This window comes from Myotis lucifugus, unplaced genomic scaffold (genome assembly GCF_000147115.1).
Source record: "Myotis lucifugus unplaced genomic scaffold, Myoluc2.0 scaffold_690, whole genome shotgun sequence".
NCBI classification, from domain to species: domain Eukaryota; kingdom Metazoa; phylum Chordata; class Mammalia; order Chiroptera; family Vespertilionidae; genus Myotis; species Myotis lucifugus.
Window position 1 is genome coordinate 196,739 of NW_005871738.1, and position 27,676 is coordinate 224,414.

The 27,676-nt window shown below is 51.6% G+C and overlaps 2 protein-coding genes across 2 annotated transcripts; both read left to right on the forward strand.

Annotated features, from left to right (window-relative positions):
• Positions 1 to 790: 790 nt before the first annotated feature.
• On the forward strand, positions 791 to 5,944 carry SLC35G6 (solute carrier family 35 member G6). The gene is given in 10 exon segments (XM_023746522.1): positions 791 to 858; positions 1,093 to 1,148; positions 1,331 to 1,421; positions 1,423 to 1,545; positions 1,547 to 1,737; positions 1,740 to 1,884; positions 1,886 to 1,968; positions 1,971 to 2,035; positions 2,038 to 2,111; positions 5,452 to 5,944. Coding segments are annotated over 10 exon segments (981 nt in total). The 3' UTR covers positions 5,537 to 5,944.
• Positions 5,945 to 6,846: 902 nt separating this feature from the next.
• POLR2A (RNA polymerase II subunit A) lies at positions 6,847 to 26,454 on the forward strand. The gene is made up of 29 exons (XM_006105498.3): positions 6,847 to 7,345; positions 13,425 to 13,557; positions 13,704 to 13,840; positions 13,932 to 14,108; positions 14,203 to 14,484; positions 14,821 to 14,982; positions 15,111 to 15,331; positions 15,512 to 15,644; positions 16,123 to 16,247; positions 16,354 to 16,564; positions 17,090 to 17,299; positions 17,385 to 17,553; positions 17,733 to 17,827; positions 17,974 to 18,177; positions 18,327 to 18,549; positions 19,013 to 19,196; positions 19,586 to 19,757; positions 19,850 to 19,955; positions 20,051 to 20,256; positions 21,292 to 21,516; positions 21,668 to 21,914; positions 22,232 to 22,332; positions 22,939 to 23,043; positions 23,137 to 23,319; positions 23,560 to 23,763; positions 23,913 to 24,099; positions 24,208 to 24,321; positions 24,652 to 24,801; positions 24,896 to 26,454. Exons 1-29 carry the CDS (start codon positions 7,253 to 7,255, stop codon positions 26,050 to 26,052), a joined length of 5,916 nt encoding a protein of 1,971 aa, XP_006105560.1. The 5' UTR covers positions 6,847 to 7,252; the 3' UTR covers positions 26,053 to 26,454.
• Positions 26,455 to 27,676: the final 1,222 nt, after the last annotated feature.

Sequence of the window (27,676 nt, forward strand, 5' to 3'; positions counted from 1 at the left end):
CACGACCACCCGCTCCTAGGAAGGGACAGCCCCCTCCCCCAGCACACACACACACACACACACACACACACACTCAGTGCCCTCCACTCGGCCTGGCACTCCGCCCAGAGATCGCACAGCCTGTCAGGGCGCAGACCCACAACATGGCAGGCTCGGCTCGCAGTCGGGCCTCGGTGGGACCCGCAGACCCAGGTTCAGCACACTCACAGAGCCAGCACACACACACACACACACACACACACACACACACACACACACACACCCTCCCCAGAAATGCAGGGCACCCGCACCAGGCCAGGCCCAGGAATGCCCAGCCTCTGGGAACAGGCCCATCGATGGCTACCAGCGCAGATGAGCAGGCAGCTAGGTATTTTGTCCACCAGAGGAAATATCCAATTCTATGTACTGGTCCCTAATGCAGAGGCCTTGGTGTGGGCCTCCTCGGACAGCACCGACAAAACACACAGAAGAAACACATTCCTGCAACTCCAGAGGGACTGTCCCCAAGCCTCCTCCCTGGTCTTCAAAAATCCCAAACTCAGGAGGGTGAGGAACCAGCCCTCAGAGTTCCTTTCTGAAACAAGGTGAGACACGACAAATTAAAACCAAAGAAGTCGCATCACAGAGCTAGTCTTAAAGAGAAAAAGAAGAAAAAAAAAAGAATCAGAACAACTTTGGAATCACAGAGGCAGAGATGTAAAGCCAGCAGAGTGGGACACAAAGAGAAAACAGGCCCACCCCCATCTCGGGGAGGTTCGGGGAAGAACCCCACCCCTGCCATCAGGTCACAATGGCTGGAGCTCTTAAGGGTCCCAGGGGCCCTGAGCAGGAGGAGTGGAGGAAGTCCAAGGAAAGATGGTGAGTGTGAGGGCTAAGGGGCCATAGCCTCCTCCCTTATAACTCCTGGCTGCTCCCTGCTCCCTCCTCCCGTAGCACTTGCCAGCTGTCCTAGAGAAGGAACAAATGACATTCACCGTGGTGTACCCAGATGTCCCTGGAACCTGTGACATCACATAAACACATAGCGTCAGAGGCCACCTCCTCTTCCTCATACCAGCCGAGCATCGCTGGCTCTTCCTTTTCTCCTCCCAGGAACAACTTACCCAGAGAAACAGTGCTCCAGGACTGCCCACTCCCTACTTCCTGCCGTATTACCACACTGCACTGCCTCATCCATCTTTCAGGCCCTTTCTCGCTCCCGAGTTCCTCAGCAAGACAGCCTGCCCCTCTACAGTCCACGGGGTCCTAGACCCCAGCCTGACATTTGCCCTGTCTCATGTCCCCTGGACTATGGCTGCCCTAATGCCTGAGCTCTTTTCTCCCTAACAAGCTGGCACTCACCCCTACTTCAACCTGCCAACTTCACCCAGTCATCATGGCGGGCCCTCCACTCCGCCCAGCCTCCCCCGGCACCTGTACTGTCACCACGAGTCTGCTTGTGGCCCGGCTGGGCCCCTTCTCCCAGGCGTCTTACCAGATTTCCCACTTATCCTTGCTGGAGCTGCTCATCTGTTGATGCCTCTTCCACCTCCCCTTTGCCTGGCCCCTGCCTGTACGCTCTCACTCAGGTGATGCCTGCTGGCCACACTGTCCTCGTTCACAAAAGTTTTTCCATCATCTGCTCTGTTCTCCTCGCCCTCTGTCTCGAGAGCCAGGGTCTCAGTCACTAGGACTGGTATGGCCTAGTGGGCAGCTCCGTGGGACTCATCCTCATTGTGGGACCTGGACTAGGGATACTACCGAGGGGACGAAGGGCCTCTGCATGGCTCTGAGCTATGTGCTCGCTTTTCTGGGCGGCCTGGCACTATCGCTGGGGCTCCCCCTCCTGCCTACCAACAGTGCCTTCCTGTTTGGCTTGATGGACCTGGTGGGCTGTGTACCAGGCCTTTCTCCTTTCCCCTGCTGCCCATTGATCCTCTCCTCTGAGTTGGAGCTGTGTGAGGGCAGTGGTGATCTTTGCTCTGGTCTCCTTTGTGTGAGCTATTCGGTCACCAAGGTCCACCCTGCCCTGGTGTGCACTATCCTGCACTCTGAGTCAGTCCACTCCCTGAGGTGGTGGTGGCCCCCGCGATGCTGCAGTATTAGGTGCTCTATGAGACTGTGGCACCTTTTCTTTTCTTTTCTATTTATTATTTTTAAAAATATGTTTTTATTGATTTCAGAGAGAGGAAGGGAAAGGAAGAGACAGACACATCAATGATGAGAGAGAATCATCAATAGGCCACCTCCCGCACACCCCCTACTGGGGACCGCAGCTGAAACCTGGGCATGTGCCCTGCCCAGGAATTGAACTATGCCTGGTTCATAGGTTGATGCTCAACCACTGAGCCACACCCACTGGCTGGGCTATTTTATTTGTTTATTTATTTATTGTTGGTAATCTTCTCCTAAGGATATATATATATATATACATATATATATATATATTTTTTTTAATTAGATCTTTATTGTTCAGATTATTACAGTTGTTCCTCTTTTTTCCCCCCATAGCTCCCCTCCACCCGGTCCCCGCCCCCCACCCTCTGCCCTTACCCACCCCCCACTGTCCTCATCCATAGGTGTACAATTTCTGTCCAGTCTCTTCCCGCACCCCCCACACCCCTTCCCCCGCACCCCGAGAATAGTCAGTCCACTCCCTTTCTATGCCCCTGATTCTATTATATTCACCAGTTTATTCTGTTCATCAGATTATTTATTCACTTGATTTTTAGATTCACTTGTTGATAGATGTGTATTTGTTGTTCATAATTTGTATCTTTACCTTTTTCTTCTTCTTCCTCTTCTTAAAGAATACCTTTCAGCATTTCATATAATACTGGTTTGGTGGTGATGAACTCCTTTAGCTTTTTCTTATCTGTGAAGCTCTTTATCTGACCTTCAATTCTGAATGATAGCTCTGCTGGATAAAGTAATCTTGGTTGTAGGTTCTTGCTCTTCATCACTTTTAATATTTCTTGCCATTCCCTTCTGGCTTGCATAGTTTCTGTTGAGAAATCAGCTGACAGTCATATGGGTACTCCCTTGTAGGTAACTGACTTTTTTTCTCTTGCTGCTTTTAAGATTCTCTCTTTGTCTTTTGCTCTTGGCATTTTAATTATGATGTGTCTTGGTGTGGTCCTCTTTGGATTCCTTTTGTTTGGGGTTCTCTGCACTTCCTGGACTTGTAAGTCTATTTCTTTCACCAGGTAGGGGAAGTTTTCTGTCATTATTTCTTCAAATAGGTTTTCAATATCTTGCTCTCTCTCTTCTTCTGGCACCCCTATAATTTGGATGTTGGTACGCTTGAAGTTGTCCCTTACACTATCTTCATATTTTTTGGATTCTTTTTTCTTTTTGTTTTTCCGGTTGGGTGTTTTTTGCTTCTTCATATTTCAAATCTTTGACTTGATTCTTGCGATCCTCTAGTCTGCTGTTGGAACTCTGTATAATATTCTTTATTTCCTTCAGTGTATGCTTAATTTCTAGTTGGTCCTTTTTCATATCCTCGAGGGTCTCACTAGATTTCTTGAGGGTCTCACTAAATTTATCAGCGGTTTCTAGAAAATTCTTAAAAAACCTTATAAGTGTAGTTTTGAACTCTATATCCTGTAGTTTGCTTTCCTCCATTTCTGTTGTTTGTGACCTGTTTCTTTGTCTCCGCATTTTTTATGCTTCCCTGTGTTGATAGAGTGGCTTTCTGTGCTAGGTGTCCTATAGGGCCCAGTGGCTCAGCCTCCCCAATTACCTGAGGTGGACACTCTTGGTGCACCCCTTTGTGGGCTTTGTGCACAGTCTTGTTGTAGTTAAGCCTTGATTGTTGTAGTTATCACTGGGAGGAATTGACCTCCAGGCCAATTGGCTGTGAGAATCAGCTGTGTCTGCAGTGGGAAAACGTCTGTGCTGAAGACACCCTTCTGGGGCAAGACTTGCTTCAGTGGGGCTTTGGTGCTCACTGAGTCTGCCCCCTGAGTGTGTTCCTTATGGATCTGAGGAGTTGTAATCTGGATGGTCCCACTCTGACCACTGGGTACATTGGCTCTTGGATCTCTAAGGAGGTGCTAATTTAGCTTCTGCCTGAGGCTACTCAGCAGGAGCTATGGAGAGATCTGCAGATTCCTCTTTGTTTGGGGTTTGGAAGTGCCCAGATGAGGCCCAGCTGTGAAGCAATGCAAGCTGCTGCAGGGCCTTGGGCCTCCTTTTGGAAGTTCTGGGTCTGTCTGGCCCAGCTGCAGTTTGTTAGGTAATTTTCTGATTGCAAAGGGCCAGGCCTTTCATATGCAAAAGCCTCTGTGCACAGCTTGGGTGGGGTGGGGTCTCAGGGGATCAACAGGGTGGAGCAAGCAGCTATGGCTGCTCCTCAGTCCTGCCCTAAGAGGCCCCATGTCTCAGTGTCCCGGTAATCGCTGCAAGCACCTCTGAGAGAAAGCCACCCTCGAGTTCCGACCGATGCCAGACAGTCCAGTTTCTCCCCGTATGAGTCTGGGTCCCAAGAGACTCACCTGGAACTGGAGTTCAGAGCAGTCGGGAGCTTGAGACTCCCTCCCGATTGAAAAAGACAACCGTGTCCTCAGTTGCCAGCCCTTTCCACGTGCGCCTCTGTACCTCTGCACTTTACTTCCACACCTCCTCTGAGTCTGTGTGCTTTTCTCTTTCTGTCTAGTTGTAGAATTTCCACTCAGCCAGCCTTGCTGTGGTTGTGGATGATGTCCATTTTGTCTTTTAGTTGTATTTTTGAAGTGGTTGTGCGAGGCAGCAATTTCCGGTGTTTACCTATGCCGCCATCTTGGTTTCTCCCCCGAATATATATATTTTTAAATATATTTTTATTGATTTCAGAGAGGGAGAGGGAGAGAGAGATGGAAACATCAATGATGACAGAGAATCATTAATCAGCTGCCTCTTGCACACCCCCTACTGGGGATCAAGTCCATAATCTGGGCATATGCCCTTGACCAGAATCGAACCCGGGACCCTTCTGTCCGCAGGCTGATGCTCTATTCACTGAGCCAAACTGGGTAGGACAAGGATATTTTTTCCATTGCTTTTTCAGAGAGAGTGGAAGAGAGAAAGGGGTGGGGAGAGAGAGAGAAACATCAATGTGAAAAAGCCGTATCGACTAATAGGGGAGAGCGAACCCACAACTCAGGTACCCTTGACTGGCATCAAACCCAAGACCCTTCAGTGTGTGGGCTGATGCTCTAGTCACCAAGCAACACCAGCCACGACTTTTTTTTTTTTTTTTTTTTTAGAGAGAGAGAGGAAGGGGGGAGAGGGAGAGACATGGATGTGAGGGAGAAACATCAACATTGATTGGCTGCCTTCCACACCCTCCCCCGCACCCCTGACTGGGATTGAGCCCACAACCTGAGTTTGTGCCTTGACCGAGAATTGAACATGCCACCTTCTAATGTACAGGAGACGCTCCAACCGACTGAGCCACACTGGCCAGTGCGAGAGAGATGGTGGCACCTCTGACATCACTGGGGCAGTGGTTGTGCTGGCCATCACCAAGGCCCAGAACCTCAGCTGTGAGAGGGCAGGGCAGGTGGAGGAGTGAGACTGACTTGAGAGCTGGGGGTGGGGATGGGGGTGGGGGGAAAGGCAAGGGCAACTGGTGTGGGACAGGGACAGACCTTGGGGTCCAGGGGAACCGGGACCTGGTGGAAAGGGACTGCCTGGAAGACCTGGCACAAGCCTGGGGACCAAGAGATGTGGAATCCAGGCTGGGGCAAGAGGACCGGATAAGAGTAATAAATATTGTCCGAGGAGCAGATCCAAGGAGCTGAGGCAGGCAGGCCATGAGTCACGGGGAGATCGGCACCCCAGCACAGGGAGAAGGCCATGGCTGGGGCGTTTGGAGGCCAGGAGAGCAATCAGCTGCGCTGGGGGAAGGGCGTCTGCCTGTTTTCCTTGCGTGAGATTGCCCTTCCCAGTGGCTGTGCCCCCTCCCTCCCTCCACCCCAACCCGTCCCCCCTCCCTGGCCAATTTGGGGTGGTGACGTGACACTGACATCAAACAAGGATCACCCTGAATGTGGCTGCACAGTTTGTGTCCTCTCCGCTGTGGAAGGATAGTGGGAGCCCCCCTCCCCCACCCTTTTCCTGAAATATTCTAGAAGGGAGAGGATTCCCTAACGTTCGGATGCTAGGCCCTGACCCCCGGGGCTCGCGTCCCGCCCCGCGGCTAATCTGCTTTTCCTGGATCGTCACGGTCCGTGATCTCCCTCCCAGGCAGCGCCTTCCGGACAGGCCTGAGCCGAGGTCTCCGAGCGGCTCCGGCCGGGGATTCCGCACTCGGGCCGCGTACAGGGCTCCGCCGTTCGCGGCCAGAAGATGCCCACCCGTCCCAGGAGGCCTCTCGGCAAATAGCTACTTCCGGACAAACACTCGGCCAGGCCGTCTTGATCGACTCATACATATTCAGCGCGACTACTGCATATTCATGACCAAGGGCGGCCCCAGCACTACCCCCTGCGAGAGCCCCGTCGGCCCCGCCTTCTTCATTACCGAGTCACGGAACAGACCATTTTCCAGCGGGCGGGGGGGGATATTAATGACAAACTTGGGCTGAAGATGAAACACACTCCAAACTAGACTCTACACAGCCTATATTCACCCTCGATCCCTCAAACCTCAAACCTCAGCGCGGGAGCGAGCAGTTTAGGGAGGTGGAGGCATTCAATTTCCCTTCCCCCCTGTCATTTCAAAGGTCGCTCAACCCCGGAGCCGGGAAGGGAGGAGCAACGACTGGAGCGCGCGCCCCCGTGCGGGCCGGCGCAGACCGCCCTGGAGCGCAAGGGAGGGCGGGAAAGGAAGGGGCGGGGATGCAGGGACGGCTCTATAAAAGGCGTCATTCGCTCAGTTCTCTTCTCAGAAGCGCCGAGAGCGCGGCCGGGACGGTTGGAGAAGAAGGCGGCTCCCGGAAGGGGGAGAGACAAACTGCCGTAACCTCTGCCGTTCGGGAGCCCGGTTAACTATTTATTTGTTACCCTCTTTCTTCTCCCCCCTCTGAACCCTTTTCCTTCCCCCTCCTCCTTTTTTTTCCTTTTTGAGAAACGAAAAACCTCCGGAAACAGGGAGGAAAACTCCTTTCGCTCCTTTTCATTTCCCCGCCTCCTTCCCTCCCCCAACCTTTCCCTCCTCCGGCCTTCCCTTCCCTACTTAGGGAAGATCCTTCCCGGCGGCCGCCCCGACGGGGTCTGAGCTCTTAGGCGGAGGCGGCGCAGGCTTTTTGTAGTGAGGTTTGCGCCTGCGCAGCGCGCCTGCCTCCGCGATGCACGGGGGTGGCCCCCCCTCCGGGGACAGCGCATGCCCGCTGCGCACCATCAAGCGAGTGCAGTTCGGAGTTCTCAGCCCGGATGAACTGGTAAGCGGATCTGGTAAGCGGATCTGCCCTCGACTCTTCCTCCCTCCTCGCTGCGGGCGGGGTGTGGCGCTGCTCGCAGTCCTAGGCGACAGCAACGCCTAGGGCCCTAGGCAACGTGGGGTCCAGCCTAGAGGCTTCTCAGAGTTCAGTTTTGTTAGGGTGTTAGCCTGGCCGCAGCTGAGGCTGGAGGGTGAGAAGGGTGACTGGCAGCGCACCGCAGAGATCCCGACATGAAACAGACGAATTTTAGGGGCCCATTGCAAGTTCCATCACCAAGAAACTAATATTGGCAGTTAGCAAACACAATTCCAGATATTTCATCAAAGGTTGGGTGTTTGGCCCTAACTAGTTTGGCTTAGTGGATGGAGCGTCAGCCTGCGGACTGAAGGGTCCCAGGTTCGATTCCAGTCAAGGGCATGTACCTTGGTTGTGGGCACATCCCCAGTGGGGGTGGGGGTGTGTGTGCAGGAGGCAGCTGATCGATGTTTCTCTGCTCAGATGTCATGTCAAGGGAGCTCTTTCCTCACCACCCTATTTAAATGACATCCTTCTGCATTCTATAACCAACCCTTAGTCTTTTTTTAAAAATATATATATTTTTTACTGATTTCAGAGAGGGTGGGAGAAATAGAAACAATGATGAGAGAGAATAATTGATCGGCTGCCTCCTGCACACCCTATTGGGGATCCAGCCCATAACCCAGGCACGTGCCCTGATCAGGAATCAAACCGTGACCTCCTGGGTTTGACGCTCAACCAGAGTCACATGGCCCTATAACCTCTAGTCTTGATTTATTTTACTTCATAACCTGTCACTACCTGAGAGAATTCGTTTTTCTGTGTGTGGTTTTTTTGCTCCCTCAATAGAATGTAAATTTTATAAGAGACTTTTCACTCTCTTCTTTCAGCATCTCAAATAGTGCCTGGCACATAAGGCATGTAATTAAAAAGTTTGTCAAATGAGTGAATGAAATAATTGGACAAGTACACAAAGATACATGTAGAAGTATTTTATTGCAACATTGTTTGAAATTATAAATTTCCTAAGTATTAATTTACTAATAGGAATCCTGTTGAATAACTCAGGTTCTATTTTTACAGTAGAACAAGACCTTCCCAATAAATTAAATCCCAAACTGTTGAGGCTCTGCAGCAGACTCACAGGTACCCGTGAGAGATTTTACATTTTCTAGAAACACAAGCACATCTGGGAACTACTAGTGCCAGGTAGTTCCTTTTCAACATTAGGTGGCACCAAACCCTTTCAGATGACGTCATGTCTTTGTGAAGCTTGGTTTTTAGCAGTTGCTAAATTCTGGGCAAGATCATTGTAGAGCAAGAAATAGGGTGGTCCTGTCCAATCTGATTCTAAGATTTGAGAAATTGTGCAGTGCCCACCAGGTATCATAAGTAAATAATTGTGGTTATTGGGGGGGGGGGGGTGCTTTAATATATTAAAAACGTTTTTCTCAAATTTAGTGTATTTTTTCAAATGGTGTTAAGTTGGTAGGACATAAATACTTAAGCTGTTTGGATCTAAGTACTTAGTAAGTGGTGTTTTTTTGTTTGTTTTTGTCTAGGGAGTGTTGTGAAAATTACTGAGACACTAAGGCATTGGACCAATAAGTTTAGGAATCTGGATAAATGAAAGCGTTATTGAACAATATGCAGAATAAGACCCCATTTATGGAAAAAAAAAACCCGGAACATTTTCATTTTTTAAAAAGCATGAAAAGGCTGTTCACAAAACTTACAGGGGTCATTGCTTGCTGTTTATATAGTGCTCCTGTTGTTTAATCACCTGAGGATATGCTTTTATTGATTTGAGAAAGAGAGGGGGGGCGGAGAGAGGAAAGGAGGGAGAGAGAAGAGAAAGTCAGCGATAGATGTTTCTCACATTGATGTCTCTCTCCCTCTCTAAAATAAGTTAGAAAGAAAGAAGCATCAGTTGGTTGCCTCCCATATGCACCCCGACGGGGGGGTGGGGGTGGGGTGGGGTGGGGGAGGGATTGAACTCATAACCTGGTTATGTATCCTGACCAGGAGTTGAACCTGTGGCCTTTTGGTGCACGGGATGACGCTCCAACCAAGTCACACTGGCCAGTTTTGAGGGAATGAAATTTCCACTTTGGGTAGGAGGAGGATGGGTAAAGAATCCTCTCGTGGAACAGATATATTTAAGGGTAGAATATTTTCTCTTAAGTCTTGAGGTGGGGTGTATATTGAGATACTGAGGCTCTGAGAATTGGCTGCAAGGTAAAGCTATTGTCTTTGCGGTTAAAAGATGTTTGGCCCCGGCCAGTGTGGCTCAGTTGGTTGGAATGTCGTCCCATGCACGGAAGAGTCAGGTTCGATTTCTGGTCAAGGTACATGCCCAGGTTTCGGGCTCTTGATTGGGGGTCATGCGGGAGGCAACCAATCGATGTATCTCTCACATCAATATTTTTCTCTCCCTCTCCTTTCCTCTCAAAAAGAAGAAGAAAAAAAGTATTTTGATGTTGCTGAGTAAGGGGAAAGAAGCAAGGAGGTTTGGTGCTGGGGTTTATGAAAAGCTTGGGCAAAGTCAGGGGAAATGGGTGCTTGAATACATTTGAAGGCATTGACTCCTATTCATTAAAAGCAACTGTCTTCCATGGAAAGCATATCCTAACTTATTTATACCCCAACTTATTCCAAGAAGGATTAAAGACAGTAATAGCCCACACTATCTTTTAGGTAGTGTAAAGCTATTCTTGTCTTCAAATTACTTACAATCTAATAAGGGATTTCCTACACGTGCAACAAATATTTACTGAGCCTCTACCATGTGCTGGTTACTGTGCTAGGCGCTGAGGATAGAAAGGATAAATGAAACATAATCCTTGCCTTCAAGGATTACAGTCCAATGGGAGAGACAAATGTGTAAATAAGTAATTAAAAATTGGACTAAGGACCTTGCTGGGGTGTGGATAAGGCTACGAAGAATTGGAGAGGTGACGTTTGAATTGGGTCTTTTTTTAAAATTGGTTTTAGAGAGAGAGAGGAAGGGAGGGGGGGAGAGAGTGAAACATGGAATTGTTGTTTCACTTACTTATGCATTCATTGGTTGGTTCTTGTATGTGCCCTGACTGGGGATCGAACCCACAATTTGGCATATCGGGACGATGCTCGAACCAACTGAGCTGCCTGGCCAGGGCTGAATTGGCTCTTAAAGAATGAAAAGAAGTTTACTGGAAAGGAGGGGCATGTGAAGACAGGGAATTTTGAGAACTCTTTGGCAGTTGGAGCATAAATGGGGTGGAGAGATACCTATTAAAGCTGTTGCCCCACCAGCGTGGCTCGGTGGTTGCACGTTGACCAAATACCCAGAGGAGTGCAGCGCACAGCCAGGTGAGAGGGCAGTGATGGCGAACCTATGACACACATGTCAGAGGTGACACGCGAACTCATTTTTTTGGTTGATTTTTCTTTGTTAAATGGCATTTAAATATATAAAATAAATATCAAAAATATAAGTCTTTGTTTTACTGTGGTTGCAAATATAAAAAAATTTCTATATGTGACACGGCACCAGAGTTAAGTTAGGGTTTTTCAAAATGCTGACACGCCGAGCTCAAAAGGTTCGCCATCACTGTGATAGAGGGACCTCAGGGAACTCTGTTATAGAGGTGGGAAAAGAAAGGAAGGTGAGAACATCATAAAACCCTTTTGTAAGCTGTCTTGCTGAATTTGGACATCATTCTGAGGATAAGAGGGTATGAAGATTAGATTTCCATTCTAGAGGGAACACCCCAATTGTGGCATGTATGGGTTGGAGAGACATAGATTGATGACCTATGGGATGCTCTGATGTGGACCACAAAGGAAAGGCCTGACCTGGGGCAGTGGTGGTAGGGATGGAGAAGGGGGCAAACTCAAGAAATATTTAGGAGTTACAGACGAGATACACCCATACTTGGTGAATGAATGGGTAATTACATCCTGGGCTTATTAAGTGATTACACAGTTCATAATTCTAAACCAGGAGCCTGAGGGTAAGTGTTAGGGTCCCCGAAGGAGGAACACACGAAGCCAAAAGGGGTAAAGAATTATGAATTTATTAGGTAATCTGGATACCCAGATGGGCTGAGCCCCAAAATGGTGCCAGCATCCAGGGACAGGGAGTCAGAGATTTTTAAAGGACTCTGGGCGGGCTTTTTCTGGGTGGGGAATTCTCTGGGCGGGTCCTGAGGGGAAAGAGAATGGTCTTAGCAAGTGGAATGTGGTCTTCGCAAGTGCTAAGCGAAAGGGACTGTCTGTTGTGAAGTGGTCTAAAGGTCACTTCCCAGGGGAGGAGTATCCATTCTATTATTCCATCAGACCTGACAGTGAGAAGGGGTAAGTATTGGTTTGGGTCTTGAGTGCCACCACCTTAGAGGGGACTGAAGAGAAAGGAGAGATTTTTGTGGAAAAGGCGTCCGATTTTAGACATGTTGAATTTGATTTATCAGTAGGTATCTGCAGGGGGCTTAGTTGTAGTTACATATGTGACTTCCAAATCCAAAAGAAGGGTGATGCCTGGAGGGAATTTGGACCTCATCAGTATATAGTGAAAATCATGGGGTAGCCTATAGAGTGCTGTGAGGAGTGGGGGCGAACAAAACCTTGGGGAGCAGCAGTGTTTAAGGAGCAGACCAAGGCAGAGGAGCCTGGGGAGAGACTAAGAAGCAGCAGCCAGAGGTAGGGAGAGAGATGGTCAAGGAGTGGTCCCACAAGCCAAGGCAGAGAAGGGTCCCATCGGGAGCGGTGGTAGGGACGGTGGTAGTGGAAGGAGAGGGGATATTTAGGAAGATGGCTGTATAATCACTCATATCATAATCTTGCCCTTTGCTGGTTTGAATTCACCTGTTTTCCCCCCAGCATGATGCAGTGGAAAGAAGGCACAGGCAGGTTCTGGCTCTAATGCCTTCTAGTTGCGTGACCTTGGGCCTCAGTTTTGTAATCTGTAAAATAAAGACAGTGGCACATAGTTTATAAATTATGAAAATAAGAATGAATCAGCTAGCACTGCGCTTGGCACCAAGATGTATTCTAGAAGTTGAATCGTCACTTACGCTGCAGCATGGTAGAGTGGGTGAGCGTGTTTGGGAGCAGAAAGGGTTGGGTGTGACTTCTTGAGCTGGCTCCTCAAGCAGCTCGCTTCACCAGCCTCAGGTTTCTCGTGTCTGAGTTCTTCCCTTAGGAAGTTTAGTGGACCAGAAACCTTACCTACTTTAAAGGTCTTCGGTTGTGGGTGTGTGAAAACTAAAGGTTTCCTCAACCGTCCTGTAGCCCAGGGCAGAAATCTCTCCTTTCGTGCGTATCTACCTCTGAGCTCTTCATCTCAACCTTTCTTTCACTGAATTGGTGCCAGTGGTTCCTGGCCCCACCTTCCTCAGAATTCTAGACCTTGCCTCTGCCTTCATCTCGCGAGGGCCTGGGTTTACGTCTGCTCCAAATAATTTCCGCCAACCCTTCACTCTAGCTCCTGGCTCTCCTGACTTATTATAAAATCTCTATCTGAACATGGAAGGGTTCACGCTGGCCAGGCCCTTGAGAAGGGGAGGTTATGAGGATGGGCTACCTGACTTCGTAGAGCTGTCAGGCATGTCTTGAAGCAGGACACCTGTGCCATTCCAGCGGGAACAGAGGCTCCTGCCAGGGGCTCAGATTCTGGGCTTGATTTCAGCTTTGGGGAAGAAACAGGCATTGGTGTTTTTGTTGTTTTTCTTAAAACAACTATTTTTTTGCTGTTCAACCCTATATATGTCAGTGGCTTAGAATTCAACCTGGAGGGATGTCTGGTCATGTCCTAGAGGTCGCAGCTTACATGGAGCTTGAGATTAACCGAATGCTGGTCTGACCACTTCTCCCTAACTCAGACTCGGACGGGTCTTGACTTGTGATATTCAATTTTGGTTACTTCCAGAGGTGTTCACATACTGACCCCCCCATTCCCCTCACTCCAGGGTAAACTTGCTTAGTCTTCTGTCAATAGCTGTGAGCCTTTGAGGCTTTAGGTATGTAAAGTCTGGAAACTAGGAATCCTATTTAGTTGTTCTTGGCCTTCTTCTTCCTTCAGAAGCGAATGTCTGTGACAGAGGGTGGTATCAAGTACCCTGAGACAACTGAGGGAGGCCGGCCCAAGCTTGGGGGGCTTATGGATCCGAGGCAAGGGGTGATTGAGCGAACTGGCCGCTGCCAAACATGTGCAGGTGAGTGTTGGGGGGGTTGGTGTGGAGTCATGAAGGGAAGGGGGAGCTTACGTCCTTAAAGAAACCCAGGCCTGTGCGGGGACCCCTGGAGACCTCGTCTCTGAGGTGAGAGCTGGGAGGAAAACGTTGGGTGTGTGTTCCCACAGGAAACATGACAGAGTGCCCTGGCCACTTCGGCCACATCGAGCTGGCCAAGCCTGTGTTTCACGTGGGCTTCCTGGTGAAGACGATGAAAGTTTTGCGCTGTGTCTGCTTCTTCTGCTCCAAGCTGCTTGTGGACTCAGTGAGTGGGGTGGGCCCGGCCCAGGGGAGGGGTTACATGGTGCGGGGGCAGAGGAGCAGGCCCGCCTGACGCTGCTCTGCTCTGTCCCCAGAACAACCCCAAGATCAAGGACATTCTGGCCAAGTCTAAGGGGCAGCCCAAGAAGCGGCTCACACACGTCTATGACCTCTGCAAGTCCTTTGCTCATTTGCCCTCAGCGGGGGAGGAGATGGACAACAAGTTTGGTGTGGAGCAACCTGAAGGTGATGAGGATTTGACCAAAGAAAAGGTAGCTGGGGCTGGGAGGCACTGTGGGGAGGGAGGGGGGGGGGTCCCAGAGGCCCGATCCCTGGGTTCTAAAGGCCCCTCGTTTTCCTGGGAAGGGCCATGGTGGCTGTGGGCGGTACCAGCCCAGGATCCGGCGCTCAGGCCTGGAGCTGTATGCGGAGTGGAAGCATGTCAATGAGGACTCTCAGGAGAAGAAGATCCTGCTGAGTCCCGAGCGCGTGCATGAGATCTTCAAGCGCATCTCGGACGAGGAGTGCTTTGTGCTGGGCATGGAGCCGCGCTACGCCCGGCCCGAGTGGATGATCGTCACGGTGCTGCCGGTGCCTCCGCTGTCTGTGCGGCCTGCCGTTGTGATGCAGGGTTCTGCCCGCAACCAGGTCAGTGGCTTCTGGACTCTTCCTCTCAGCTGACTGGCAGGTGTTGGGGTGTGGGGGGGCGGGGAGGATGTACATACAGGAGCCAGTGGGAGAGTACAGTGCATGGATGATGGACAGATCATCTGAGTCTGAAAATACCTGCCCCTTGCTAGCTGTATGACCTTGACCAAGGTCCCTAAGGTGGTTAAAGTTCATGAAGGTGCTTCTCTAACTGAAAGGAGAGAGCAGACCTGCCTCTCAGGGTGGGATGAGGACGCCAGAGGCGCTGTGTGCAGCACACACGTGCTGAGTGCTCAGTGGGAGCTGGATTGTGACTCTGCTGACTTCCTACTTCAGGATGACCTGACTCACAAACTGGCCGACATCGTGAAGATCAACAACCAGCTTCGGCGCAATGAGCAGAACGGCGCGGCGGCCCACGTCATTGCAGAGGACGTGAAGCTCCTCCAGTTCCATGTGGCCACCATGGTGGACAATGAGCTGCCTGGCTTGCCTCGAGTGAGTCGGCACACTCCCTACTCGGGGCACGAGAGGAACGGGTAGGGGGCCAGCATGAGGCCTCCGAGCTCTGGAGGAGAGGCCAGTGCTGACTGCTGGGGTGCCCCTCACCCTGTGTTTGCTCACAGGCCATGCAAAAGTCTGGGCGTCCCCTCAAGTCCTTGAAGCAGCGGTTAAAGGGCAAGGAAGGCCGGGTGCGAGGGAACCTGATGGGCAAGCGAGTGGACTTCTCAGCCCGCACGGTCATCACCCCCGACCCCAACCTCTCCATTGACCAGGTTGGCGTGCCTCGCTCCATTGCCGCCAACATGACCTTTGCAGAGATTGTCACCCCCTTCAACATTGACAGGTGTGCGCAGTTCAGAAGTCCTGCCTGGCGTTGCAGGGGAGACCTGAGGGTGATGGGCTCGGAGTGAACCGAAGGGAGCATTGACGTTTACAGCTGGGCTTCCATTGGGCTTGGCTTTGAGCAACGCCAGTGAGAGCTTTCTGGGAAGTTTTTTGTTTATTTCATGTGTTTCCTTCCTAGACTTCAGGAACTAGTGCGCAGGGGGAACAGCCAGTACCCAGGGGCCAAGTACATCATCCGAGACAATGGGGATCGCATTGACCTGCGTTTCCACCCCAAGCCCAGTGACCTTCACCTACAGACTGGCTATAAGGTACGGAACAGGCCAGGCCTCGTACTCACCTGAGCAGGAAGCTGTGTAGAGTGGGAGCTGGCTGTGGCTGTCCTGTTCCTCAGGATCCAGACTCATTGACTCTCCTTTCAAAACACTGCTGCTCTAGGCCGGACTGTGGTTGTTAGCCGCTGACAGTCTGGGTGGGAGTCACATAATCCCAAGGGCAGCATGCGGGGCACGTACGGCAGGGAAGAGGGAGGAACAGAGCAGAGGCTTCTTGTTTAGAATCTCTTATCTCCCCAGACTGAGTTCCCTGGGGTTGGTGGGTACTATTCTTGGTCATCTCTGATAACCTGGTATCTAACCCAGGGCCCGGCCCAAAGAGGGTGGTTGATAAGTGTTTCAAGTGAAATAATACCAAAGTACCATCCCTTTCCATCTACAAAGCATTTTAGGTCCCCCGTCATTCATCCCTAGCACCCCCCTTCACCGAGACTTTCCACACTTCACTCCCCAGGTGGAGCGGCACATGTGCGATGGGGACATTGTCATCTTCAACCGGCAGCCAACTCTGCATAAAATGTCCATGATGGGACATCGGGTCCGCATCCTCCCCTGGTCGACTTTTCGCTTGAACCTTAGGTCAGTCCGCTGGCTGAGGGCGTCGGACTCGGGCCGGGCTGCTCCCTGTGCTTTCACTGCAGGCGTCAGGCATCCTCCCAACTCGGACTCCTCTCTCTCACTGCAGTGTGACAACCCCGTACAATGCTGACTTCGATGGCGATGAGATGAACTTGCACCTTCCACAGTCTCTCGAGACTCGGGCAGAGATCCAGGAGCTGGCCATGGTGCCACGCATGATCGTCACGCCCCAGAGCAATCGCCCGGTCATGGGCATCGTGCAGGACACGCTCACTGCCGTGCGCAAGTTCACGAAGAGAGACGTCTTCCTGGAGCGGGTGTGTGTCCTGGAGAGGGAGCCCGGCTTGGGCAGGCGCAGGCCCCGGGCTGTGCGGCTGGGGTTGGGGAGGAAGAGCTGTGACCTTTGCCCTGACCTGCTCTGTCCTGACCTGTGAGATTAACTTGCTTGTGAGATGGAAGGAATGTAAGTTAGGAAAGATCAGAGGCCAAAAGGGTGTGCGACTTGAGCTCCCCATTTAATTCCGTAAAATGTCATGTAATTTCCGGTATTGTCTGGGAAGTAAAGGTGAAGGGGAAAATCAGTGACCTTGTTAAAATTCTGTGTATCTACTTCTTTTTACTTTCACTTATTTCCTATTATTACAAGTAATTTATACTTACTGGTGGGCTTTTTTTTTGTCTCATGACAAATTTTTAAATTAAAATTTTGGAAAACATTTTTTAAAATCTATTTGCCTCCAAAATCTGGCTTTCCTCCTGGGGCAGGGTAGCCTCCCCAGGCATTTCCAAGGGTTGAGGCCTGCAGTTCTAAGTTCCCATCTTCCTTGCTCTGTATCTCACAGGGTGAAGTGATGAACCTCCTAATGTTCCTGTCCACGTGGGACGGAAAGGTGCCACAGCCGGCCATCCTGAAGCCCCGGCCCCTGTGGACAGGCAAGCAGATCTTCTCCCTCATCATACCAGGCCACATCAACTGTATCCGCACCCACAGCACCCACCCCGACGACGAGGACAGCGGCCCTTACAAGCACATCTCTCCCGGGGACACTAAGGTAGGGCCTGGCTTCTGGGGGTGTGGGGACAGGACCTGGACATGGGAACCCCAGCAGGGGCCTTGAGTGGGTGCTCTGTCTGCAGGTGGTGGTGGAGAATGGGGAGCTCATCATGGGCATCCTGTGTAAGAAGTCTCTGGGCACATCAGCTGGCTCCCTGGTCCACATCTCTTACCTCGAGATGGGCCATGACATCACTCGCCTCTTCTATTCCAACATTCAGACTGTCATTAACAACTGGCTCCTCATTGAGGGTAAGTACAGGGCTCCGCCAAGCCCTCTACGAATCCTCTGCCACTGTTGACTGTTCTCTGCCATCCCTCTCTCAGTCCTTAGATTGGGTGTCCCTCCTCCTCCTCTCTTGGCTGTGATTCTGTCCCATGGTTCTTGGGAGACCAAAGAAGGTGTTGCTGATGCTTCTCCTTATCTCTAGGTCATACCATTGGCATTGGGGACTCTATTGCTGATTCCAAGACTTACCAGGACATTCAGAACACGATCAAGAAGGCCAAGCAGGATGTCATAGAGGTGAGAGGGAAGGCTGGGTAAAGACTGAACAAGAACCTTTCATGGATTTTGAACTTAATTAACAAAGAGGGTGTGTGGGTTAGAGAGAAGGGGAGTAAGACGGATTGGTGTTTCACTGAGAACTCTGCCTCCATCTTTGCACCCAGGTCATCGAGAAGGCGCATAACAACGAGCTGGAGCCCACCCCAGGGAACACCCTGCGGCAGACGTTTGAGAACCAGGTGAACCGCATTCTCAACGACGCCCGAGACAAGACTGGCTCCTCTGCCCAGAAGTCCCTGTCTGAATACAACAACTTTAAGTCTATGGTTGTGTCTGGAGCTAAAGGTTCCAAGATCAACATCTCCCAGGTGGGAGCCTTGTCTTTTCAGATTGGGGCCAACACTGAGAGTTGAGAGGGGAGGGGAAGTATGTGTTGCTGGGGGAGCAGTTGGGGAAAAACGGGGAACTCACTCTTAAGGCAAAGGGAGTCAGACGCGCCCCACCTTGTGTTTCCCAGGTCATTGCTGTTGTCGGGCAGCAGAACGTGGAGGGCAAGCGGATCCCGTTTGGATTCAAGCACCGGACTCTGCCCCACTTCATCAAGGATGACTATGGGCCCGAGAGCCGTGGCTTTGTGGAGAACTCCTACCTGGCCGGCCTCACACCCACCGAGTTCTTTTTCCATGCCATGGGCGGGCGTGAAGGGCTCATCGACACAGCTGTCAAGACTGCTGAGACTGGTGAGGCCTACAGAGCCAGGGTTTCCCGTGGCAGTCCCAGGGTGAACCACAGGCAGAAAAGTGCCTGGGGTGGGGAGTGGTGTTCTCGGGCTAAAGTCGTCTATTCCCAGAGATGGAATCTGGCCTTTGTGGAAAAAATAGAGACTAAAGCTCAAGAGCTAGGCAGATGCCCTCATTTGATTGCTCTGTAGCATTTCAGGATGAGGGATGGGGCCTCGGGGCTCCCTGCTGCTGACCTGTCACATGGGGGCTGGTTCCTCGGGGACTCTGCTGGGCCCTGGTTCCATTTGGTAGCGGACTGAGCTTTTAGTACGAGATCTCAGGGACGATGGGCTACTAGCTGGCTCTTCAGGTCGGTTAAGGCTTCAGAGTAACCAGCAAGGCTCATCCTGAGATAGGGAGGACTCATGGCTTTGTCAGCCTCTTCTTGCCTTGGGTCTCATGGTTGATTACCTCCCTCCAGGATACATCCAGCGGCGGCTGATCAAGTCCATGGAGTCGGTGATGGTGAAGTATGACGCCACTGTGCGCAACTCCATCAACCAGGTGGTGCAGCTGCGCTACGGCGAGGACGGCCTGGCGGGCGAGAGCGTGGAGTTCCAGAACCTGGCTACCCTCAAGCCTTCCAACAAGGCTTTTGAGAAGAAGTGAGGAGGTGGCAGGCGGGTGGTTCTCCCTCCAGCAGCTCAGGCCAGAGTTGTGGGATTCCCCTTCCCACCCAGATCACCGGGATGTGTCTTGCAGTGGACACTACCACCCTCCGACAGCAGCTGTGCTATGGCAGAGGGTGGGTGGAGGGCGGAGTTGAGACCCGTCACTGCCTTGTTCCTGGTGACGGCACAAAGCAAGCTTAGAGGGCTGCAGGCTCGGGTCCCGTTGGCAGTCCTTGGGCCTATATCTTATATTTCCCTGCCCAGGACTCTTGTCCCAAAGCTCTGTTCCTGAAGAACGCACACCTTTGGGAGCCTCACAGGGCTCCTTTGCAGAGATTGGGCCCCAGAGCCCACCTGTCCGACACCACGCCCTGTCCCTGCAGGTTCCGCTTCGATTACACCAATGAGAGGGCCCTGCGGCGCACTCTGCAGGAGGATCTGGTGAAGGACGTGCTGAGCAACGCACACATTCAGAACGAGCTGGAGCGAGAATTTGAAAGGATGCGTGAGGATCGGGAGGTGCTCAGGGTCATCTTCCCAACTGGGGACAGCAAGGTGCGTGTGGACAGGAAGGGCTGGGCTGGAGAAGTGTTCCCTGCGTGGCTGTCCCCAACCTGTGGTCCTTCCTCCCTTCGCTCCTGCCTCAGGTTGTCCTCCCCTGTAACCTGCTGCGCATGATCTGGAATGCTCAGAAAATCTTCCATATCAACCCTCGCCTTCCCTCGGACCTGCACCCCATCAAGGTGGTAGAGGGTGAGTACCTGCTTTGAGGCCTCCAGGCAGGAATAGCCGTCAAGAGTCTGCTGGACCGTGGTCTGCAAGCTCTTCATCCCTCATTTGGTCCCCAGGAGTCAAAGACTTGAGCAAGAAGCTGGTGATTGTGAATGGGGATGACCCTCTGAGCCGGCAGGCCCAGGAAAACGCCACGCTGCTCTTCAACATTCACCTTCGGTCCACGCTGTGCTCCCGCCGCATGGCTGAGGAATTTCGGCTCAGTGGAGAGGCCTTCGACTGGCTGCTTGGAGAGATTGAGTCCAAGTTCAACCAAGCCATTGTGAGTATTATCTCACCTCAGCCCTGTTTTTCTCCTTTGACCTCTCTGGGCTCTTGAGAACAGCCCACTTCTGCCCACAGACACCTAACAATAACTCTCACTCATTATGAGTCTGCTGTGCGCCAAGTCCTGTGTGTGAGGCTTTCTACCTTATTCCTGAGCGTCCTAGGACGACCCTAGTAGGAGGGGGCTGTTAGTTCCATGTTGCAGAGATAAAAACTGAGCCTTGGAGAGTGTGTGACTGTATTTATACGATGTTCATACAGGAAATAAGTGGCATGACTGGGATATGAAATGGTACTATTGTTATTTATTAAAATGTTTGCAGTGCAGAATTCTAAGTTAGATGGAGGTAGGGAATTGCAGTAAGCAGAAAAGAGATTTATAGGTACTGGAATATACCATCACTGTCTTTAAGGACTTTACAGGTTAATTGAAGGAGAGCAGCATTATGACTATAGGCAAGCTTTAGAATTCATTTGATCTAAATCTAGTTTTATAAACTAAATAATTAAAATTCACTAGGAAATACTACAAAACATGGCTGAAAGAAATTAAAGAAGACTTATTTAAATGTTCTTCCATGAATGAATGGATAAACCAAATTGGTATGGCCATACAAGGGAATATTATTTCATGATAAAAAGTGATAGGCTATCAAGCCATAAAAAGGCAGTAATGAACCTTAAATCCATAACAATGAAGTGAAAGAACCCCATCTAAAAAGGCTATATACTGTATGACTGCAATTAAAAGGTTATATTTTATCAAATTTGATTATATCTCAATTAAAACAATACATTGGGGAGCATCTTATTTAGAAGACCATTGCCAAATGAATATTTACCCTGTAAGTTCAGCATACTTCTAGAGATTTGGGATTTAGATGGTCTGGCACCTTTTCAAATCTCTGCCTTTTCCAAATGCCTCTGTCCCGTGTCCTTTACGAAGAGAAGATAGTGTCAGCCCTGACTGCACCTCGCTTTCATTCACCAAAAGGGAGGGCTTTTCTGATGCTCTCTCTGCTTCCTCCAGGCCCATCCTGGGGAGATGGTGGGAGCTCTGGCTGCACAGTCCCTTGGAGAGCCTGCAACCCAGATGACCTTGAACACCTTTCACTACGCTGGTGTGTCAGCCAAGAATGTGACACTGGGTGTGCCCCGGCTTAAGGAGCTCATCAACATTTCCAAGAAGCCAAAGACCCCCTCACTCACTGTCTTCCTGCTGGGCCAGTCTGCGCGAGATGCTGAGAGAGCCAAGGTAGGACTTGAGGGGATGGGCTTCCTGGCCGGGGAAAGGGAGGGGAACTCTTTCTCTTGAATAGAAAGTTTGGGGTTCTCTCTACGGGAGGGTTTGAAGAGGCCTTTGGAGCTACTAAAACACTGTGTCATGAATCCTTCTTTCTTCCCAGGACATTCTGTGCCGTCTGGAACATACAACGTTGAGGAAGGTGACTGCCAACACAGCCATCTACTATGACCCCAATCCTCAGAGCACGGTGGTGGCAGAGGATCAGGAGTGGGTGAATGTCTACTATGAGATGCCTGACTTTGATGTGGCCCGAATCTCCCCCTGGCTTCTGCGGGTGGAGCTGGACCGGAAGCACATGACTGACCGGAAGCTGACCATGGAGCAGATTGCTGAAAAGATCAATGCTGGTAAGGCTGGGGGGGCCAGCCCAGCGCAGTTGAGCCTGGGATCCTCTTCTGTCGTGTCCCTGCACTCTAGTCTCCAACAAGCCACCAACCCTCACCACTTTCTTCCGCTCTGGTTCTCGTCCCCAAGGCATCTCTCCTCCAGGTCCCCTCTCCATCCCCTTTTCCTTCTCAGGGTTTCCCCTCCCTCTTTCCAAAGGGTTCTATGGTGGTGGGGGGCGGTGTGTGCAGAAGAGCGCCCTGTAAGGAGAGAGCTGCAGATGAACAGTGACAGAAGCAAGTCCAATAGGTGTGATCTTTCTCATGACTCCACCCCCCAGGTTTTGGCGATGACTTGAATTGCATCTTTAATGACGATAATGCAGAGAAGCTGGTCCTCCGTATCCGCATCATGAACAGTGATGAAAACAAGATGCAGGAGGTAAGGGACCCAGGAGGAACTTGATATGTCAGATCTAAGAAGCCATTAAATCTTGTTCATGACCAAGAAGTTCCAGTGAAAGCAGCCTTGAGGTGCCAGTCACACCACCTAACGTAGGAATGGGTAATCGTGGTTAGCAATGATTTTCAAAACTTCTAGCATCAAAAGTCTTTGAAATCTGTAGTAATGTAGCTAAAGCAGGTAGCGTTGGAGTGGGGTCAGAGCCCTGTCATTGGCTCTCTCCTCCCTGAAGCTCCGGCACGCGGGCAGGGGGTAGAGTTGGGGGCAGGTTGGACAGGAGGAGTTGCTGTGCCCTAGGAAGAGTGGTGTGAGAGCAGGTGTAACAAGACCCAAGAAAGCGTTTGACTAACGGCTTCACTCTTGGGCGTAGCTCCTTGTTCGGCAGGTGTGGGTGCCTGCCTGGTGCTTTAATAATGAAAAATCAGAACTTGCTATGGAACTGTTGGAGAACAGATAACCTCACTGGAACCGAAGGGGGAGGGTCTGGGCCTGACTTGGCGGTTAGGTCCCTGAGGAGGCTAGAGTTTGTGGGGAGCCTGGGAAGAGACCGGAGGATTCCAGGAGCTCACCTCACTCTCGTTGCAGGAGGAAGAGGTGGTGGACAAGATGGATGACGATGTTTTTCTGCGCTGCATTGAGTCCAACATGCTGACAGATATGACCCTGCAGGGTATCGAGCAGATCAGCAAGGTCTGCCATTCCCTCCCCAGCAGCCTTCCACCTCCCACCCCTCCCCCTCCCACCCCTGCCCCACCCACCTGAACCCACTCTGTGCCCCTCCAGGTGTACATGCACCTGCCACAGACAGACAATAAGAAGAAGATCATTATCACCGAGGACGGGGAGTTCAAGGCCCTGCAGGAGTGGATCCTGGAGACGGACGGTGTGAGCCTGATGCGGGTGCTGAGTGAGAAGGACGTGGACCCCGTGCGCACCACGTCCAATGACATCGTGGAGATCTTCACGGTGAGCCTGTGGCCCCCGTGCCCGCAGTCTGTCCTGCATCCGGCTCCAGGCCCGTCCCTGGGGCTCTTGGCAACAGACGCTTTCTGTGTTTTCCACTCTCGGGGTGTCCGTGGTCCGTGTCTTCAGCCTGCACCCCCTTCTGACTCTGGGCTTCACTGGCTGCCCCCCTGGATCTGTGTGATGGTAGGAGCTGCGAGCAGAGCTACTCTGCCCTGACCTTTCCCCCCAACCCCACTCCAGGTGCTGGGAATTGAAGCTGTGCGGAAGGCCCTGGAGCGGGAGCTGTACCATGTCATCTCCTTTGATGGCTCCTACGTTAATTACCGGCACTTGGCTCTCTTGTGTGATACCATGACCTGTCGTGGCCACTTGATGGCCATCACGCGACACGGAGTCAACCGCCAGGATACTGGCCCTCTCATGAAATGCTCCTTCGAGGAAACGGTAATGGCAGAAGTGCTGGGTGCGGGGGAGGGGGGAGTGCTGGGCACTGGTGCTGTCCTCCCTGGGGGGGTGCGCCGTGCGGCGGTGGAGCGGCCCTGGAGCGCTGCGTGGAGGGTCTGATGGGGCCTGGCCCTCTTCTGGCTGCTCAGGTGGATGTGCTGATGGAAGCAGCTGCGCACGGAGAGAGCGACCCCATGAAGGGGGTGTCTGAGAACATCATGCTGGGCCAGCTGGCTCCCGCCGGCACTGGCTGTTTCGACCTCCTCCTCGATGCAGAGAAGTGCAAGTACGGCATGGAGATCCCCACCAACATCCCCGGCTTGGGGGCTGCCGGACGTGAGTATGAGGGTCTCGGCTGCCCAGAACCTGCTGGGCCTGTGAAGGGGAGGCAGGCCCTGGACGGGAGGGTGGCTGTTACTCAGAGTCGCTGTGTTCCTTTTGCAGCCACCGGCATGTTCTTCGGCTCAGCACCCAGTCCCATGGGAGGAATTTCTCCAGCCATGACGCCCTGGAACCAGGGCGCAACCCCAGCCTACGGCGCCTGGTCCCCCAGTGTTGGTGAGTGGCCCCGCCCAGGAGAGAGCTCTTTGGGTGGATCGAGGGCTCGCAGAGGGTCACCAGGTTGGAACACTGGAGGCCGTGGAGCTCTGGGGAGGGTGCTGGACTCCAGCTTGGCTTTTGTTTTTTGGTTTTTTTTGAAGTTTAATATGTTAACTTCATTACTGTAAAGCCAGAAAATATGACTTGCGGGCTGAGGCCATGTGGGTGTGTGACATTCCTCCTGAATTGGACAGATTTCCTTCCCCTGCCTCATGCCTCCCAGGCGGCTCTCCAACTTGCTCTGAGATGCTCCCGCTCTGGTTTTAACGTAACATTTCTCTCTCGCAGGGAGTGGAATGACTCCAGGGGCCGCCGGCTTCTCTCCCAGCGCTGCTTCAGATGCCAGTGGCTTCAGCCCGGGTTACTCCCCCGCCTGGTCTCCCACCCCCGGCTCCCCAGGCTCCCCAGGCCCTTCAAGCCCGTACATCCCGTCACCAGGTGAGCTGTCCGTCTCTCACTGCCAAGTTCATTTCTCCCTGATCTTTCCTCTAGGGCTTGTCTCACTTAACTCCTCTCGGCTTCTTTCCTACAGGTGGTGCCATGTCTCCCAGCTACTCACCAACGTCGCCTGCCTACGAGCCCCGCTCCCCTGGGGGCTACACACCGCAGAGTCCCTCTTACTCTCCCACTTCACCCTCCTACTCCCCTACCTCTCCATCCTATTCTCCAACCAGCCCCAACTACAGTCCCACATCACCCAGCTACTCTCCAACCTCTCCCAGCTACTCCCCGACTTCTCCCAGCTACTCCCCGACCTCCCCCAGTTATTCTCCCACCTCTCCCAGCTATTCTCCAACTTCCCCAAGCTACTCGCCTACATCACCTAGCTACTCGCCAACCTCTCCCAGCTACTCACCAACCTCTCCCAGCTACTCGCCAACTTCTCCCAGTTACTCGCCAACATCACCCAGCTATTCTCCCACCTCTCCTAGCTACTCGCCAACTTCTCCGAGTTATTCTCCGACATCACCAAGTTACTCACCCACTTCCCCAAGTTACTCACCCACCAGCCCTAACTATTCTCCAACCAGTCCCAATTACACCCCTACATCACCCAGCTATAGCCCAACGTCGCCCAGCTACTCACCTACTAGTCCCAACTACACACCAACAAGCCCTAACTACAGCCCAACCTCTCCGAGCTACTCTCCAACTTCACCCAGCTACTCCCCGACCTCACCAAGTTACTCCCCTTCAAGTCCACGGTACACACCACAGTCTCCAACCTATACCCCAAGCTCGCCCAGCTACAGTCCCAGCTCTCCCAGCTACAGCCCTACCTCACCGAAGTATACCCCAACCAGCCCTTCCTACAGTCCCAGCTCACCAGAGTATACCCCAACCTCTCCCAAGTACTCGCCTACCAGCCCGAAGTATTCGCCCACCTCTCCCAAGTATTCTCCTACCAGCCCCACCTATTCGCCCACCACCCCGAAATACTCACCAACGTCTCCTACTTACTCCCCGACCTCTCCAGTCTACACCCCAACCTCCCCCAAGTACTCACCTACTAGCCCCACCTACTCCCCCACCTCCCCCAAGTACTCGCCGACCAGCCCCACCTATTCACCCACCTCCCCCAAAGGCTCTACCTACTCGCCCACTTCCCCGGGCTACTCGCCCACCAGCCCCACCTATAGTCTCACCAGCCCAGCCATCAGCCCAGATGACAGTGATGAGGAGAACTGAGGCTGAGCAGGGCACAGCAGCAGCTGGCTAAGGCGAAGGGCGTCCTCTCACCTCCCTCGTGGGGTGCAAGCCGCCAGCCTGGCTCCTTTGTACATAGCTCCTTGTGTTCCCCATCGAAGTTTGGTCCTGTTTCCGGTGGGGCTTTGGTCTTGTTCTCCACTTGTGCTGTCTCCGAACCCACTCTCCTGACTGGTGTTCTTCCTACCCCACCCACCCAAGTCTGTCCCCAAATTGAGGATCCCTCCTTGCCTGTGGCTTGATTGGGGGTAAAGGGTATTTTGACTTCTTAGGGGTAGTTCCTGCTCTGGGTCGTTACATCTGATCCTCAAGAACAAAGCTAAAGCTGCCTTTCTGTGTATTATTTTTTGAAATTTAAATAAAGTTTACTAATTTTGACCAAAAGCATGTATATCTGAGTGCTTATTACTAGGCGGGCATACCCAGGCTCCTGCTTCCTGCCTGGGCTGCTATGCCATTTAGTGTTTCAGGTGCTTCCTGTTAATGGGGGGGTAGGGTGGGTGGGGAGGCGGGAACATGAGAGCAGGTGGTACCTTTCACCTGTTGAACAAATACCTACTGTGTGCCAGGCAGTGTTCTGGATCTGTCATCAAACAGATACAGCACTTGTCCCACATTAAAGCAATATTGAACATAATGGCTTTTTAACCTATTTTCATGATTATAATATACTAGAGGCCCAGTGCATGAAGTTCTTGCACGGGTAAGGTCCTTAGGCCTGGCTGGTGATCAGGGCTGATCGGGGCCTTCTGGCTGCCGGCCGGGGCCTCCCTTCGTTCCATGCCACCCCCTGATGGTCAGCCCACGTCATAGTGAGCGATAGAACTCCCCGTCTCACCGTTGAACTCCTGCAGGGACTCTTTGCATATTAGCCTTTTATATAGAGATAATTGGGAAAAGTATAGGAAGATGTGGTACAGAAGAAAAGTTATGCTTAACACGACCACCAGGAGGCAGGTTTTCTTTTGGTATTTTTTTTTACATGTTTCTCAAGTCACTTCTAACCAGTTTTTGTTTTGTCCTCGAACCGACAATGAGAAGATTATAATGTAATATGTTTTAAAACTGGAGTTAAAGGATTTGGGGCTAATTTGCTGTTTTCAGTTGGCCATTGCATAATTTCTTTTATTAGCACCTTCATGTAGATAAAACAGCTTTCTATATTCTCTGCAAGTTATTTCTGGTTTACTTGAGATATTTTATTTTATATATTTTTAATGATTTAAGAGAGGAAGGTAGAGGGAGAGAGAAATAGAAACATCAGTGATGAGAGAGACATTGATTGGCTGCCTCCTGCACGCCCCCTATTGGGGATCAAGCCTGCAACCTGGGCATGTGCCCTTGACTGGAATCGAACCTGGGACCCTTAAGCCCACAGGCCAACACTCTACCCATTGAGCCAAACCAGCTAGGGTGAGATATTTTAAATTAACTTATTTAATTCTAATCCTCACCTGATATGTTTTTGTAGTGTTCTCCCCCCCCCCCCCCCTTTATCCTTCTTTATTGAATAACTTTCAAGATATAATTACAATGAAAGGTGACATGTTAGGACAGAATTTTTTTTCTCCTGGTTTTGAGGATATGTTTATTGATTTCAGAGAGA